At 52.8% G+C, this 14,636-nt stretch overlaps 1 protein-coding gene across 3 annotated transcripts in view; it reads right to left on the bottom strand.

The window, feature by feature from the left end:
- WT1 (WT1 transcription factor) overlaps nucleotides 1–13,196 on the bottom strand; it is a gene marked incomplete at both ends in the record, with an annotated part of 50,210 nt that extends 37,014 nt beyond the window's left edge. For all 3 annotated transcript variants that reach the window (XM_081099474.1, XM_081099475.1, XM_081099476.1), the window contains 3 exons: nucleotides 6,322–6,424; nucleotides 6,898–7,020; nucleotides 12,755–13,196. In XM_081099474.1, the coding sequence (XP_080955600.1) occupies nucleotides 6,322–6,424; nucleotides 6,898–7,020; nucleotides 12,755–13,196 (668 nt within the window). The remainder of the gene's footprint in view (nucleotides 1–6,321; nucleotides 6,425–6,897; nucleotides 7,021–12,754) is intronic.
- Nucleotides 13,197–14,636: the final 1,440 nt, after the last annotated feature.

Here is a 14,636-nt window from a genome sequence, read left to right as displayed (position 1 = left end):
AATAAAATGAAAGAGAAACAACTAGAATGTAGAAAGAAATAGTGGGCATGGGAATATTTTTCAATACAGTGCACAGAACTTTTCGAAGTAGCTGTGAGAATCAAGCTGGGCAATGGGCACAGTAGGGGGTTGGGGTCCCAAGGAGGTCAGCAACCAGATGAGGCCTGTGGAAGAGGACTCAAGGGGAATGGGCAAGGGAGGTCCAGCTAGCTGTATGCTCTAGATCAGTGGTTCTCAACCTGTGGGTCGCGACCCCTTTGGGGGCCGAATGACCCTTTCACAGGGGTCGCCTAAGACCATTGGAAAACACATATATAATTACATATTGTTTTTGTGATTAGTCACTATGCTTTAATTATGTTCAATGTGTAACAATGAAATTGGGGGTCACCACAACATGAGGGTCGCGGCATTAGGAAGGTTGAGAACCACTGCTCTAGATAGAAATCACAGGGAACATTATATTATACTCAATGAGGGTGGACTTTACTATTCTGTCCCCTCAGGGAAACATGGGGTCCAACATTCCCTGAGACCGTGCCTCTGAGCAAGCAGAAAGCTGGGTGGCCCTGGAAGCAGACATTCCTCCTGGGTGATGGACAGGGAGGAAGGTCTCTACCCTGATTTCTCAGGTGTTTGAAACGGAACTTCAGCAACAGTTCACGTCCTGTGGTAAAGGCAAAGTTAGAGGAGTCTGCAGTTTGAAAGACAGAGCTGCTTTGCTAGGACTTAAGGAGAGAGTTCAAGTTGGCTTCAATAATGCTCACCAGGGGAAAGTATTGTCCTCAGCCCACTAAGTACTTACTATTGAAAGCTATGGGTAAAACTAGTGGATAATGGTTTCTTTCACAATTGTGGGAAATAAAGATCTTCCTCTAGCGCAGTGGTTCTCAACTTTCCTAATACCGCGACCCTTTAATACAGTTCCTCAGGTTGTGATGACCCCCAATTTCATTGTTCCAAATTGAACATAATTAAAGCATAGTGATTAATCACAAAAACAATATGTAATTATATATGTATTTTCCAATGGTCTTAGGCGATCCCTGTGAAAGGGTCATTTGACCCCCAAGAGTCTAGCAAGACCCAGGGCAGATGCCACTTTGGAGCAGGAATGGCACTTACGTGTCAGGAGAGGCAGCAGGGCGGGTGCAGTGGGTAGGAGCATGGATTCAGAAGCCTCCCTACCTGAATTTGAACACCAGCTCTGTCCCTTACTGTGTCCCACTGGGCAAATTCATCGCCCAGGGCCTGTTTCTTCCTCTGTGAAGTGGGGGTGATAATTTCAAAGGGATAACTCAAAGAGTTCTCATGTGATTAGGTAAGTCAATAGTTGTAAAGTGTTTAGAATGGTGCCTGGATGAAGTAAGTGTATATAAGCACTTGCTATTACTATTTATTAGCAAAAGCATGGGCTTTATAAGGGGAATATTCCAGGTGGAGTGGCCTGGTACCCCTCGGTGATGCAGAGCTCAGATGGGCTTTGAAGTCAGGGACACTGAGGATCAAATCCTGATTCTGATTCTCACTCACTATGTGACCCTGGGCAAGCTACTTCTAGCCCAGAGGTGGGCAAACTTTTTGACTCGAGGGCCACAATGGGTTCTTAAACTGGACTGGAGGGCCGGAACAAAGCATGGATGGAGTGTTTGTGTGAACTAATATAAATTCAAAGTAAACATCATTACATAAAAGGGTACGGTCTTTTTTTTCAATAGTTTTATTCATTTCAAACGGGCCGGATCCGGCCCGCGGGCTGTAGTTTGCCCACGGCTGTTCTAGCCTCTAAGCCTATTTCCTCCCTAGTACCTACCCTCATAGAATAATCAGAAGAATTAAATGAGTGAACTGAGTGAAGCACTTAGCACAATGCCCAGCAGTACCGAGTCAGCATGCAGTAATAAATCCTAGTTACTATGTTACAGGAACTCGCGCTTTCACCCAGCTATGACCATTGGCTTCCCCAAGGGCTGAAATCTAGTTTCATAAGCTTTCGTGGCCTTTAGACAAAACTCTACCCATCTTCATCTTGGGGTAGTGGGCAAGGAGGAAGGGGAAACCATCTCCTAATCACTTTCCATAAGTTGATTGAGGGCATTTTCTACTCACTGCTGTTTGCACCTACACACAAATGTGTATAGCTGTAACTCCTCAGGTATGTTTTACCTGGGAGAGAGAAGAGAACTTACAATGTTTCCCTTGTAAAGTACAGAATTCTGAGAATTTCCTCAAAGAAATTCACATTGTGTGCTGCTGCTTATTTAATGGCCGTATATGTGCCACTACCTTTACTTCATGCTGGGAAGGGAGACTGAATCCAACAGTGGGGAGACAAAACTTTGGGAAGAGGGGTGGGGAAGAAGCTGGGCCAGCTGCCCCAAAGGGTCAAGTGCAATGAAGCCAACAAAATAGGACAAGCCTTTCCCTGGAGGTCCCAGTTTTAGACAGAAAAGCACCACTGAATCTCAAAAATCCAAACGTTAAGTTATTAAGTGATTCGAGTTTAGTCCTATTTTCCATGCTTTTTCACACACTGTGTTCCCAAAGGCATTTAAATACCCCTTCAAACTTTTTTAAGGAGTAGAAAAGAAAAAAAATGGCATAACTGCAGTGATGTCGATGCACAGACCCAATTTTAAAATAATCCTACACCTGTCCATTCATCATTACTGCCGGGGAAGCACCTGATCATTTTTTTTTTCATTTAGACAAAACAAATCCAGCTTATTTTGTCTGATTAAGCTTATAAAACACTGATAGACATTTCTCCATAGTTAGTCTTGACATATCAGATATCATTACTCCAGATAAATTTTTAAAGCAATTTGTTTAAGTGACATGTAAGATGCCTATACAGCTCTCTCTTCCGAAGCCATCCATCCAGAGAACTGAGGAAAAAGAAAGATAAGCTACATGAGGCACCACCAGGGTGTTTCTGTGAAAAGGGCACACTAAGGAAACAGTGCTCCCCAGCTGGTGACAGCCCAAGGAGAAAGACCTCAACTCTTTCAAGAATAGCCAAAAACAAAACAAAACAAAAAAAAAAACCCAGCTCTTAGACGGTACAGCCTCAGTTGCAGTAATAAAAACACTATCAATAACTATTTGACATTTATTAAGTGCTTACTGAATATCAATTAGGCAAGGCTAAACCTGGAAGGCTTCTTTTCAGGATACCTAATTATCATCTGATTTAGTACTTCAATACCTGGAGAGTCCCTTGATCAACATAGGTGGATGGAAATGAGGTACTGAGGACACCGTGAAATACTTGTTTACACAACTACTGTAACAGGGTATATGATTACATGTACTTCAGCTTGAAGTACCTGATCTTTGAAAGTGATTAGAAAAATAGTGCCCGAAACCGGTTTGGCTCAGTGGATAGAGCGTTGGCCTGTGAACTGCAAGGTCCCAGGTTCGATTCCGGTCAAGGGTATGTACCTTGGTTGCGAGCACATCCCCAGTGGGAGATGTGCAGGAGGCAGCTGATCGATGTTTCTAACTCTCTATCTCCCTCCCTTCCTCTCTGTAAAAAATCAATAAAATATATTAAAAAAAAAAATAGTGACTTTAGGGTGGATGGAGCCTCAAAGACTCAGACAGTACAAACTTCAAGGGAGCAAGCTCTTTTCCTACTGGGGTCACAAATTCTTTTTTAGGAGATGTTACTGCTTAGGGAATTTTCTGTAATGGGAGAAAATGGTATTTTTGTGACATTCATTTAAAAATGAGAAGCAAAGCGTTGTAATTATGTAGGAAGAAAAAAAGGGATACACAGATATTTCCCAAAGATGAACCTGACAAAGTTGCTTTATAGAGTAGCCAATTACAAACTGGGTCTCAAAAATGTGAAAATTTTATGTATAAAATGCAATTCAAGTGACTTTTCCTACGTCTATAGTAATCACAAATTTAGCCCTAAGTCAAAATCCACCCCTAGGGACTCAGTTTGGAGAACTGCTATTCAAGTGAGTGTGATCACTTTATCCCTGACTCCTTTCCTTTCTGGGTGGCTCAGTCCCTCGGGTGGCTCAGTCCCTTTGATGGGCCCTTTCCTAGTGTCCCACAAGGTGGATTTATGCTTAAGAGAAAGGAGAATAAGAAATGTGAGTAAGGCCCTGGCCTGGTAGCTCAGTTGGCTGGAGAATTGTCCTGAAGCACCAAGGTTGTGGGTTTGATCACTGGTCAGGGCACATACAAGAATCAACCAGTGAATACATAAATAAGTGGAAAAACAAATTGATGTTTTTGTCTGTCTGTCTCTAAAATCAATCAATAAATTTTTTTAAAAAAGAAAGAAATGTGTGTGAGCTGTGTGTCACCACTGACCCAGACTCCAATGGCCTCTCAACCCCCATCTCCCAGGTCGTATCCGGGCCCATCTAAACAGCACCCACTCAGCATCAAAGTCTTCCTCTCCACCTGGGGTGAGGCACCAAGCAGGGATCAAGGAGAGAAGAACAGGCCAATGAGGAGCCATTCCAACTGCTCCCCAAAGGCTACTAGAACAATAGCAACATCACTCTGGCAATGGGCAGGAGCAGCTCCTCAAAAAGGAGGGGGAGGGCACTTCCACTCGTTTTGCTAAGGGAGGAGGATCACAATAGAGAATGGTTGGGGATTCTGCATCCATCCCAGTGACCAGACTCAGGGAGGGGAGGCAGAGATGCTGGGCTTGGAGCAGAACACTGGGCCTGCAGTGCTGAAGAACAGAGCTGGGTTCCCGCTAGGAAGGGAGAAAAGGAGGGTGATGAGTTGTGACCTTTCTATCTCTGTCTGTGAAGAGAAGGGGGGGGGGGGGGGGGAGGGAGAGGAGGAAAAAGAAAAAAAGTGATCTCAAATCCAAGATTCTATTAGATACGCTGAATTTTTCAATCAAAAGAAAAAGTTTCCAAAGCAGGCGCAGCTCAGGCGTACAGAAGTGGAAAGGGCTCGGGTCCTACCTCCCCCGGGGCAGTAGAATCAGACCAGTACCGGGCTCAATTTCAGGAGCGCGCCAGGCCTTTCGGAGGCGCCACTGCGGGGTGGGGAGCCAAGACGCCTTCCCCTCCTCCACCTGTGGGACTGAAGGTCCCCCAGGCGCGGCCATTCCCCCCACCCAATCTCCCAGGGCAGATGCTTTTCCTTCCTTCATTACCTCACTACCTCCTTCCCTTGACGTCAGCCCCGGGCCCAGGAGCGGAGGGGAGGGAGGATGGAGATGAGTTTGGGGGCCAGTCGGTATCAGGATCGCCGGAGCACCGGGGTGAGGGGTAGGGGTGGTATGTGAGGTAACGCGCGCCCAATCCGCGGGCTCCTAGGGCCGGGAGCGGCCAGTTCACTCCCCCCGCCCCACCTCCCCGCCTGGTGCAGGCTGGTGTGTGTGCACCAGTTACTAGGCAACCCTATCGGAGACGCGGGATGCTGGCCAAGTTCACCCAAAGTTGAAGAATAAATTTGGGGGAGAGTAGGTGGAGGGTGGAGCGAGAACCGAGAGAAGGCACAAGGGACAGGAAAAAAAGCTTCGAAGGGAAAGAAGCCGTCTTCCGCCTCCTGGGAACAGGAAGAAGGGCGGGCTCAGCACTCCCCGCGACCCGACTGCAGTCCGGAACGCAGGCTGGAGTCCGGCCCAGCGCGCAGCCCCGAGCTCCGAACAGCACCCCCTAAGTGCGGCCGGCTCCGCGGACCCGGGTGGGGAAAGCTGTTGCCCAGGCTAGGCGCCCGCCAAGTTGTCCCAGGGAAGGCTGGCGGGCGGCCCTAGGGGATTTGAGTGAGAAGAACCACGTGGCAGTGGACTTCGTGTTTCATCTTTGGTCCTGAGGATGCAAAGTCTTCCCAGCAAAGAGACCCTAGAAAAACCACCTTTCAAAGTGCCTCTCTTTCTTTTCCAGTTCTAAACAGTCACCGCGCTCCTTCATATTCAGAATAAGAGCACGGAGCCCTACCTGGTTTGGCTCAGTGGATAGAGCGTCAGCCTGCGGACTCAAGGGTCCCAGGTTCGATTCTGGTCAAGGGCTTGTACCTTGGTTGCGGGGACATCCCCAGTGGGGAGTGTGCAGGAGGCAGCTGATCGATGTTTCTGTCTCATCGATGTTTCTCTCTCATCGATGTTTCTAACTCTATCCCTCTCCCTTCCTCTCTGTAAAAAATCAATAAAATATATAAAAAAATAAGAGCACGGAAACGAGCACACCTACTTCTCTGTACTGGCGCCTGGAGAGCTGCTTCAATTTGCCTTAAGTAGCTGGGTTGCCTCCCGAAGTCCGGGCCGCCCCGCATCCGACGTTCCCGAGCCCTCAGCACCCAGGAACCCAGACGCGGCGCCCAGCGCCTCCTTACCTGCTGTAGGGCGTCCGCAGCAGCAGGGCCTGGCTGCCGGTGCAGCTGTCCGTGGGGGTGTGGCAGCCGTAGACTGGGGGCGGCACGGAGTACTGCTGCTCGCCTGCAGAGAGCGGGAAAGCAGAGTGAGCGCCCAGAGGTCTCGGGGTGCGGGTGGCGGGCAGGGACTGGGGGAGAGAGCATCCTGAGCGGGGGTGGCGGGGTGGGGGTGGGGTGTCCCAGGCTAAGCTGGGGGCAATGGAGCCTGGATGCTAGACAGGCCAAGACGGAGCGTCCAGACGTACTGAGCCAAGCTTCCCACTTCCCACTCCCTTCAAAGCCACTGCCTAGGCCACAGCAGACTCTCGGGACCTTCTTAGGCTTGGTTGAGTGGAGTCCCTAACATACCTGGGGGTCGGAACCGATCTTTTAAATTGAGATTGGGCTAATTATTTCTCAAAATCCCTGTACATGTCCTCTTCTCCCTTCCTAATGTGCTGTGGGTTGGAAATTCATTGGGGCGGGCGTGATGGGTCTGTCGGACCGGGTCGCCTGGAAGAAGGGGAAAAGGACCCCGCACCATCCCCGCCTGCTTACCCAGCGAGCCCTGCTGGCCCATGGGGTCCTCGTGCTTGAAGGAGTGGTTGGGGAACTGCGCCGCGTGGTGGGACGGCGTGTGACCATAGTTGGGCGTCCCGTCAAAGGTGACTGTGCTGTATCCTGCGGGAGCGGCGGAGGGAAGCACAGCGTCAAAAGGGTCCACGGGTCCGAACCAGAACCGCTGCGGAGGAGCGCCCCGCCGCGCCTTGGGATCCCACCCGCCTCTAGGACTTTGGGCCGGAAGACTGGCCCAGGACCCCGAGGTGACCTCGGGACCGGACCGTTCTCTGCTCTATTCCAAGTAAAATTCGGATCTCCCCACCGTTTCCCAGTTTATTTGTGCCCTTGCCTTCCACCACGACTGCGGCTTCTGGACCGAACCTCCCGCAAGGAAATATGAAAACCGCCAAGCATTCGGCGAAGCAAGTTGCTCTCCCCCAAACCAGACACCGCTCTCGCGCAGGGGCAGCGCGGGCGAGCGAAATGAATCTGCTCGGCTGACCCCGCGCTGACTCCGAGCCGTAAATCAGGGGCCGCACCAACTTTCATTAATTACTCAGAGCCAGTTAACGGCATGGGCTTTAAATGGGGAGAGTAATTACCGAGTAATGGTATCTGTCTGAAGCCGAGCGACCCGACACCATGACACCTAAGGCCCTGGGGAAAGCTAGCGGGGAGGAAAAGAAGGGGTTCTTCCGGTTGGGCCCACAGGCCTTGGCCCTGCCTCCTCCTCCTTCCCTTCTGCATGGATCCACCTCTGCTCCGGTGGGTCCGACCCTGACCACCACTGCGGGGACCAACTTCCTCGTGCCCAGGCCAGAAACCCTGTTTCTTTTAGTGTCACTGACACTGTACCTCACCCTCACGACTGTGCATGAGTACTCTGCCTCAGTTTCCCTGCAAGGAAATTGAAACTAACACCGTCCGTGTTCTTGCCCAACTCTCCAAAGGTAAGAATTAAAATAATTGTGGTGTCTCAGTTGGAAAATATAGCCTCCTTCATTGATTATTGTTATGTAATTGCTTTAAAGATAGGCCCCAATAGCTTCTGGGAAAACTGTTGCCACCTCTAGGGAAAAAGTATCTATGGCTAAGAAAAGGATCAGTCCTTAGGATCCCGAACACAATGGTAGGGGCTTCCTATGTCAGGAACCTCTGGCCTGAGGTCAAGATCAAGTGAGGAATGAGATTGGCCCAGACACTCCTATCTGCTCCCTGTAGGACCACCACCGGTCCAGTTCCCTCAACCCCAGCCACTGCACTGGGTCAAATAGTCCCCATTGCCCCACTCTTATCCCAGGCATGATCCCTCTGCAACATGTGTCCCAGAAGACAAGCTGGACAGAGAAAGGAGGCCATTACCCCCATCTTTGAAACACACACCCCCCCAAACGGAAACGAGCTTCCAGGGGCCCACCGGGGAATGTGGTGTGTCAGAGTGGGAGGAAGGATTGAGCAGGTCTTAATTACAGGATTGTACAGATCAGGCCAAGTCTCTTGCACCAATTGGCGCCGCGGGTCTACAACTTAAGAAGCCACCAGATTCTATAACTTGTGTGACCCCCAGAGGCCTCCATTTCTCGCCTGCTAAGTGGACAAAGATAACCCCCGCCCCTTAGCTGTCAGGCGTGGGTGAGCACGCTTGGGCTTCCAGGGCACTTCCTTTTGGGAGCGGAGGCCAGGCTCCGTTAGAGGCCTACCGCTCAGCTTACAAACGAAATTTGGCTCTGAGCAGTGAAGTTTGCAGAGGAAGGGCTGAATTTTTAAAGGAAAAAAAAATTTCTTTAAATAAAGGAGAAACCGAAGAGACAAAGAAATTGCCTCTTCGCGAACCCTTCTCCATTCCTGAGCCGGAGTAAGCAGTGGACTGAGGCACCGCGCTGTCCCCCGAGGCGGGCGCAGCTATGTAGATTAGCCGCCAGGGCAACGGGTTGCGGGCCGGCCTGCGTCGCCTCCACACCCAGCGAGGCTCCTCGGGGCCCCTCCCAGACAGGACACGCACAAGCTGGTGGGCAGGAGCCGGCCTCCAACCCCCTTTATTTAATTCCCCCCGGGAAGGGCGGTGGTGAAAGCTGGAGCCGAGGGGAGGGAGGGCTCTTTTAATTAGCAGCTTATCGGACGCGGGACTGATTAGAGCGCGTTGTCCTGAGGCTTCGCGCTGGATCTGGCGCGGGGAGCGCGGGGGCGGGGGAGACAGCTGCCGGCAGAAAGGGGCAGCGTGTTCAAAGGCTCCTTGTACTACTTCTAAGGACCCTAGAGGAAGACACTCCAGATTCCAAGGTAGCCCCTTTCCCACGGTTGGTCTTAGCCCGGAAGAGAGTGCAACCTTGACCGCGCCCAAAGGCAAGAATGCTCTGTGCCATCCTCCTCCGCCCTAGGCAGCGGAGGAGCTGGGTAACTACCTGGTCCAGCCAGCGCCTCCCACCCCACATCCCGGAGCTGAGGGGTGCAGTGGACAGCAGGCAGTCAGAAGGCTGATATTGATGAAGCTGCTGCAGGATGCGGGGAATCTGTCCCACAACGAAATACCCTTTTTCCAATGCAACCCAAGGAGGGTGCCCCTTGGGCCAAGCTGGTCTCCCCAGTGACTCCTAGGGTGGCTGGTAATGCCAAGGCCTCCTCTTGTGCTATAGTTTGGCGCTCCAGTGGGGTTGAGGAATAGGCCTGACAAAATCTTTTTTTCCCTTCCCCAAACCCCACACTCAATCTGGGGCTACCCAAGTCCTTGCCCCACTTCTGCCCTGGCAAAACTCCCAACCCTCACACACTGACTACAGTGGGTCCCACACCCATCCAGCAGGACAGAGGAAATTCATGTCAACAGTGGGCCAAGAACCCTGAAAAAGTAGGTAGAAATAGCCTAGAATCGTCTGGATTTGAGTCCCAGCTCTGCCACAAACTGAGACCTCTTGCACAACTGATTCCTTAGTGTCTGCCATGACGGAGTGACCGCTTGAACTAAAACCGACCCACAACGAATCACTTAGAACCCAAATTTCCTTATCCAAAAATAAGGGCTCCTCCAATGTCAGGCTGTCAGGTTCTGGCAAAAGTTGAGGCGCATGGTCTTAATATTCAATTTCCTGTGCCTGGCATTGGCATAGAGTAGGTGCTCAGTAAATGTTTGCTGAACTAATGTTCAGAAGTAAGGTTAGGACATCAGGTATAACTATTTTTAAGAAATAGGAAAAGTAGCCCTAACCGGTTTGGCTCAGTGGATAGAGCGTCGGCCTGTGGACTAAAAGGTCCCAGGTTCGATTCCGGTCAAGGGCATGTACCTTGGGTGCTGGCACATACCCTTCTCTCTCATACCCTTCTCTCTCATCAATGTTTCTAACTATCCCTCTCCCTTCCTCTCTGTAAAAAATCAATAAAAAATATTTTTTAAAAAAGAAATAGGAAAAGTATATTTAAGAAATAGACAAAACGGGTGGAGAGGAGGTGAGAGGCTGCCAGCAATCGTCCTCTCTTGAGGACCATGGTTAGGCTGCCCTATTTGGTGACCGGGATCCAGGTCTTCACTCCTCTCCATTGGAGTTTGGCCTGGGCCTGCTGATGGCCATTCCTACACTTTGGGGAAGGAACTGATGCCCTTGCTTCCCTCAGCCCAAACCTCTTACTAGGCCCTACATTTCCTGGAAGTGCCACAGAAACCCCGGAAGTCAAGAGAATAAATCCAGAATCTCCAGGCCTCAGGAGTCAACATCAGGACTGAAGCTGGAACAGCTTCTGACATCTCACCCCAGCTCCCAGCTGCCAAATGAGTCCCAAGAGGTCAGCCAGTGACCTATCCATGTTTTCACTGTAAGAGAAAAACCTAAGCCCAAGGGCAGAACTGAGCTTACAGGCTGTGGTCCAGGTCTGGGGCCAACTCTCCACGGGGCTTTTCCTCAGGGTGGGGAGAGGGACCTCCTTCACCTTCTAGTCACTGGTGTGTTCCCAAACCTTTTTCTTTTGGCAGCCTGCCTAGTGCCAGGGCTCTTGGCCTCCCATCCCATGCTGAGTTGATGGGATCCTGAGCAACAGACCTGCCCTGCAGAAGGCTGGACACGGGCCCAAACAAAGCAACAGAGCCCAAATTCCAAAAATCCTCACAGTACCTAGATGGACTCGATGATCATGGTGCAATAGCATTTTGCTGTTGGGAGACTTCAATCAGTGGATTCTCAGGCCGCTCCACCTAGCACACATCTACACAGGAACTCAACTCACATCACACCCTTGCCTGCCAGTCTTGCGAAGAACAGACCAGTTAAGTGTTAGGTGGGCTGTTCCACCTTCTGTGTTTACAAGCCCTAGCCCGGGTAAAATCAGGCTTCTGCACAGATCATCAGGCCAGACCCAATTCCCAGGTTGTCCATCTCAACTCCTCTCTTAGAGATGGGGAAACTGAGACCTGTGGATTTGCCAAAGGTAACACCAGCCTGCTAAATAGAGGTGGCAAGCGGGCGGAGAATAGGAGCCTCTAAGAGGGACGCTGAGTTATTCCAACACCCTGTGAGTCCAAAACACTAATTTCATTTCTGAAATAGCTAAAGCGGAGGACCCCCAAGGGTCAAGGATCACAGGTTCCCCTGAGGAAGAGAGGAGGACTGCTCCACTTTCCCAGGTGCTCCCGGCTGGGCTACTGAAGGAAGAGACCTCCCAGAGATTAGGACAGAGCCCTTCTCTGCCTTGGGAGCCATTACCTCCTGCAAACAGTACACGCTCTGCTTCTAGCACCCCACGCATTCCAGAAACATCCCAGTCTCCAAACCCAGCGGGAAATTTTGCTCCAGGAAAAGCACTCGCCATTGCGTTTGTAAAGCATTTCCTAAAATATCGAATCCACCCGAATTGGTTTAGGTTCTCAAACAGTGCAAAAATAACAAACAACAATTAAAATAAATTTAGAAACCAAACTACAAGGGCCGGCCGGCCGGGCCCAATTGATTCAGCGCTGGCAGGGGAGAAAGACATGGGCGGGCGCCTGTGCGGGGCGAGAAAACTACCTCTGTGCCCTCGATGTCCAGTGACTGAAAACAGCAAGCAAACCTGGTTTTTGTTACAACCCTCAAGTCTTGCAAAAATCTCCCCTGGCTAAGCGCCGCGTTCATTGACGAAGAGACGCCCGAAGCTCGGGCCTCATCTCATTCCCTATGGTAGGACCCGGTTCCGCACAGCTCGGAATGGGACAAACGGGGTTTCCTAGCCCTGGAGCCCTAGCCCGTGGCCGCCACCTGAGCTGGAACCAAGGAGAGATCCGCTTCCACACTAACTAGCATATGCGGGAGCCATACGCAGACAATGACGAAGTTCCAGGAAAGCCACCGGTCAGTTGCTAGTCCTTTCCCTTATTCATTCTCGCGCTCCATGACACCTATTGTGCGTCTGAAGTGCCAACTCCGTGTTAAGGACTAGAGCAATTCCTGGGCATTTTGGAGGAGGCAAGCACCGGATGCTCATCCAGTGCCGGTCCCACTCTGGAATCCAGTCTAAATGTCTGAAAAGTCCAATGCCAGGTGACAGTTTGGTGGAGCCTGGAGCGACAAAACCTCTTCCGAGGCGCAGCCAGAGGTTGCGCCCCCTTCCCACTCCCAAAGGGACTCGCAGCCCCGGAATCTTCAGGGGTCGTGGGGGCCCCCAGATGACCTCCCGGCTCATGCGAACAGCCCGTTTCCCAAGGATGTCAGGAGTCCAAACCGGCGAGAACTCCCTGCTCCCCCGGCTGCTGCTTCCGCTACCCTCAGAGTCTTTGGGGAGGCAGCTGGTAAGAGCTGGGGTCAGGGAAGGGCTGGACAGAGGACTACCCGCGCTCGACGACAGCCCCCTCGCCACCGCCCCAAGTGTAGGGGGCGCTCCCCGGCCTGCTTACCCTGGTTGCGAATCGCGGGCTGGCTCTCGAGGCAGCTGGGCAGGTAGGGCGCGTTGGGGAACATCCTGGCCTGGCCGGAGGACGCCTGGCTGGGCGGGGGAGGACCGAAGGGTCCGTAGCGACAGGCTCCAGCTGTGCCGGTGAACTGGCCGGAGAAGTGGACGGTGAAGGCGCTCAAGCACTGCTCTTCGTGCGGCTCCGCACCGCCCCAGCTCGGCTCCTGTTTGATGAAGGAGTGAGGCGGCGGCGGCGGGGGTGGCGGCGGAGCCGGCGGAGGGGCCGGACCGCCCAACGAACTGTATGCCGACGCGCCCGGGGGCGCAAAGTCCAGCACCGGCGCCCACTGCGCAGCGCCGCTCACGGGCAGGGCGCAGCCGCCGCCGCCACCGAGCGAAGGCACCGCTGGTAGCAGCGCGTTCAGGTCCCGCAAGTCGGAGCCCATTTGCGGCAGCTCTGCCCCGGACGCGCCGCGGCTCCTCCGGTCTTGCAGACGTTCGGTGCTGGACTCGGCCACGCCTAACTTGGCCCAGATGCCACCCGGGCCCCGGATCCCCAAATGCTCAGGCTGCTGAAGACACCCAGGTCCAGAGCGGAGCGTGTGCGAAGACGCCGGCTCCAGGACACACGTGGGAGCCGGCTCCGATGGCAGGAGAAAGTCCAGGATCGCGGTGAGGGGGCGGCGGGGCCCCGGCTCCTGGGCTGCAGTCCTGGCTCTGGGTGGGTGGGTAGGTCGGTGGGTGAATGAGTGGGAGGGCGGGCGGGAAGAGGGGAGCGGACCGGCGGTCGGGTTTCAGAGAACCCCCGGGTGTGGGCGCTGCCTTGAACTCCTTATCCAAGCTGCCTGGCTGCCCCCAGCTTCCCAAAGCTCAAATAAGTGGGGCCGGCGGCTTGGGAGGAGGAGGAGCCAGGAGTCTCGGCCGCTCCATTCACACTGCAGTCCAAGCCGGTTCAGGCATCGCGCGCGACTCCTCGGGGGCGCCCTCGCAGTGAGGGTGGGGGGCGGGCTTGTGGGAGCGTTCCTCTCGGAGACACCCTCCTCTCCTACCTGCCCAGTCTCTCAGGAGGCCTGTGGGCCACCCCACCCCCACCCTCCCCTTCTTGGCCTTCGAGAGTGTGGACGTCCCCGGGCACTGGCGAGTCCCTCCAGGTGAGCAGCGAATGTCCCCTCTGCAAATACGTGTGATGGGGGTAGGGATGGGGTTGTTCATCTAAGAGGGCGGGTTGGAGGGAGGGGCTGGGGGCTCCACGAGGGCGGGAACTTCTGGAAAGAGATGAGAACTTTCCGGGACTCCAAAGAGGCGGATTCTCTTGCTGCTCTAGCAGGAGTCCGTCTCTCTCTCTCTTAGAGCCGTCGGGCTGGAGTGGAGGCCATAATCTCGGGGAGGGGAGAGGGGAGGGACCCCTTGTGGGTTCGGAGATCAGACTTAAGGGAAACGTGGATGACCTGGAGGGGTTGCTTCAGTTTGTGATAAACGGGGGCATATTTTCAATGTCTGGTAATTGGTGACTTGGTGAGGTTACCGCGTACCTAAAATCGGTGTCAGAGGCATGTAACCTCCTTTTACAGTCTGGAGTATCTGACTCTTCTATGATGAATCCGGGGAAACAATGGCTAGTTTGGGAAGGAAGAAAACTCTTAAGGAAACGTCCAGAGCCTGCATATATTCCTGCCGGAGATTCCTAGCGCCCAGTTTGGGGGTTGGGGTGGGGAATGAGCAGGGTTGGGGTGGTGGGTTTCTGGAGCCGCTCTCGCAGATCTCTTCTTTCCACATTAGCAATCAGTTAGGAGCCACCGGAGACCCACGGTCCAAGGCAGTGTTCGAACGTGGGGAGTTCTGAGAGCCTGGCATCGCCCAATCAGACTCCTCCCTCCACCTAGTCA

Source organism: Myotis nattereri, assembly GCF_964212035.1.
Source record: "Myotis nattereri genome assembly, chromosome: 9".
Classification (NCBI taxonomy): Eukaryota; Metazoa; Chordata; class Mammalia; order Chiroptera; family Vespertilionidae; genus Myotis; species Myotis nattereri.
The sequence above is the reverse complement of the archived record's forward strand: the minus strand, read 5'-3'. Positions and strand labels throughout refer to the sequence as shown.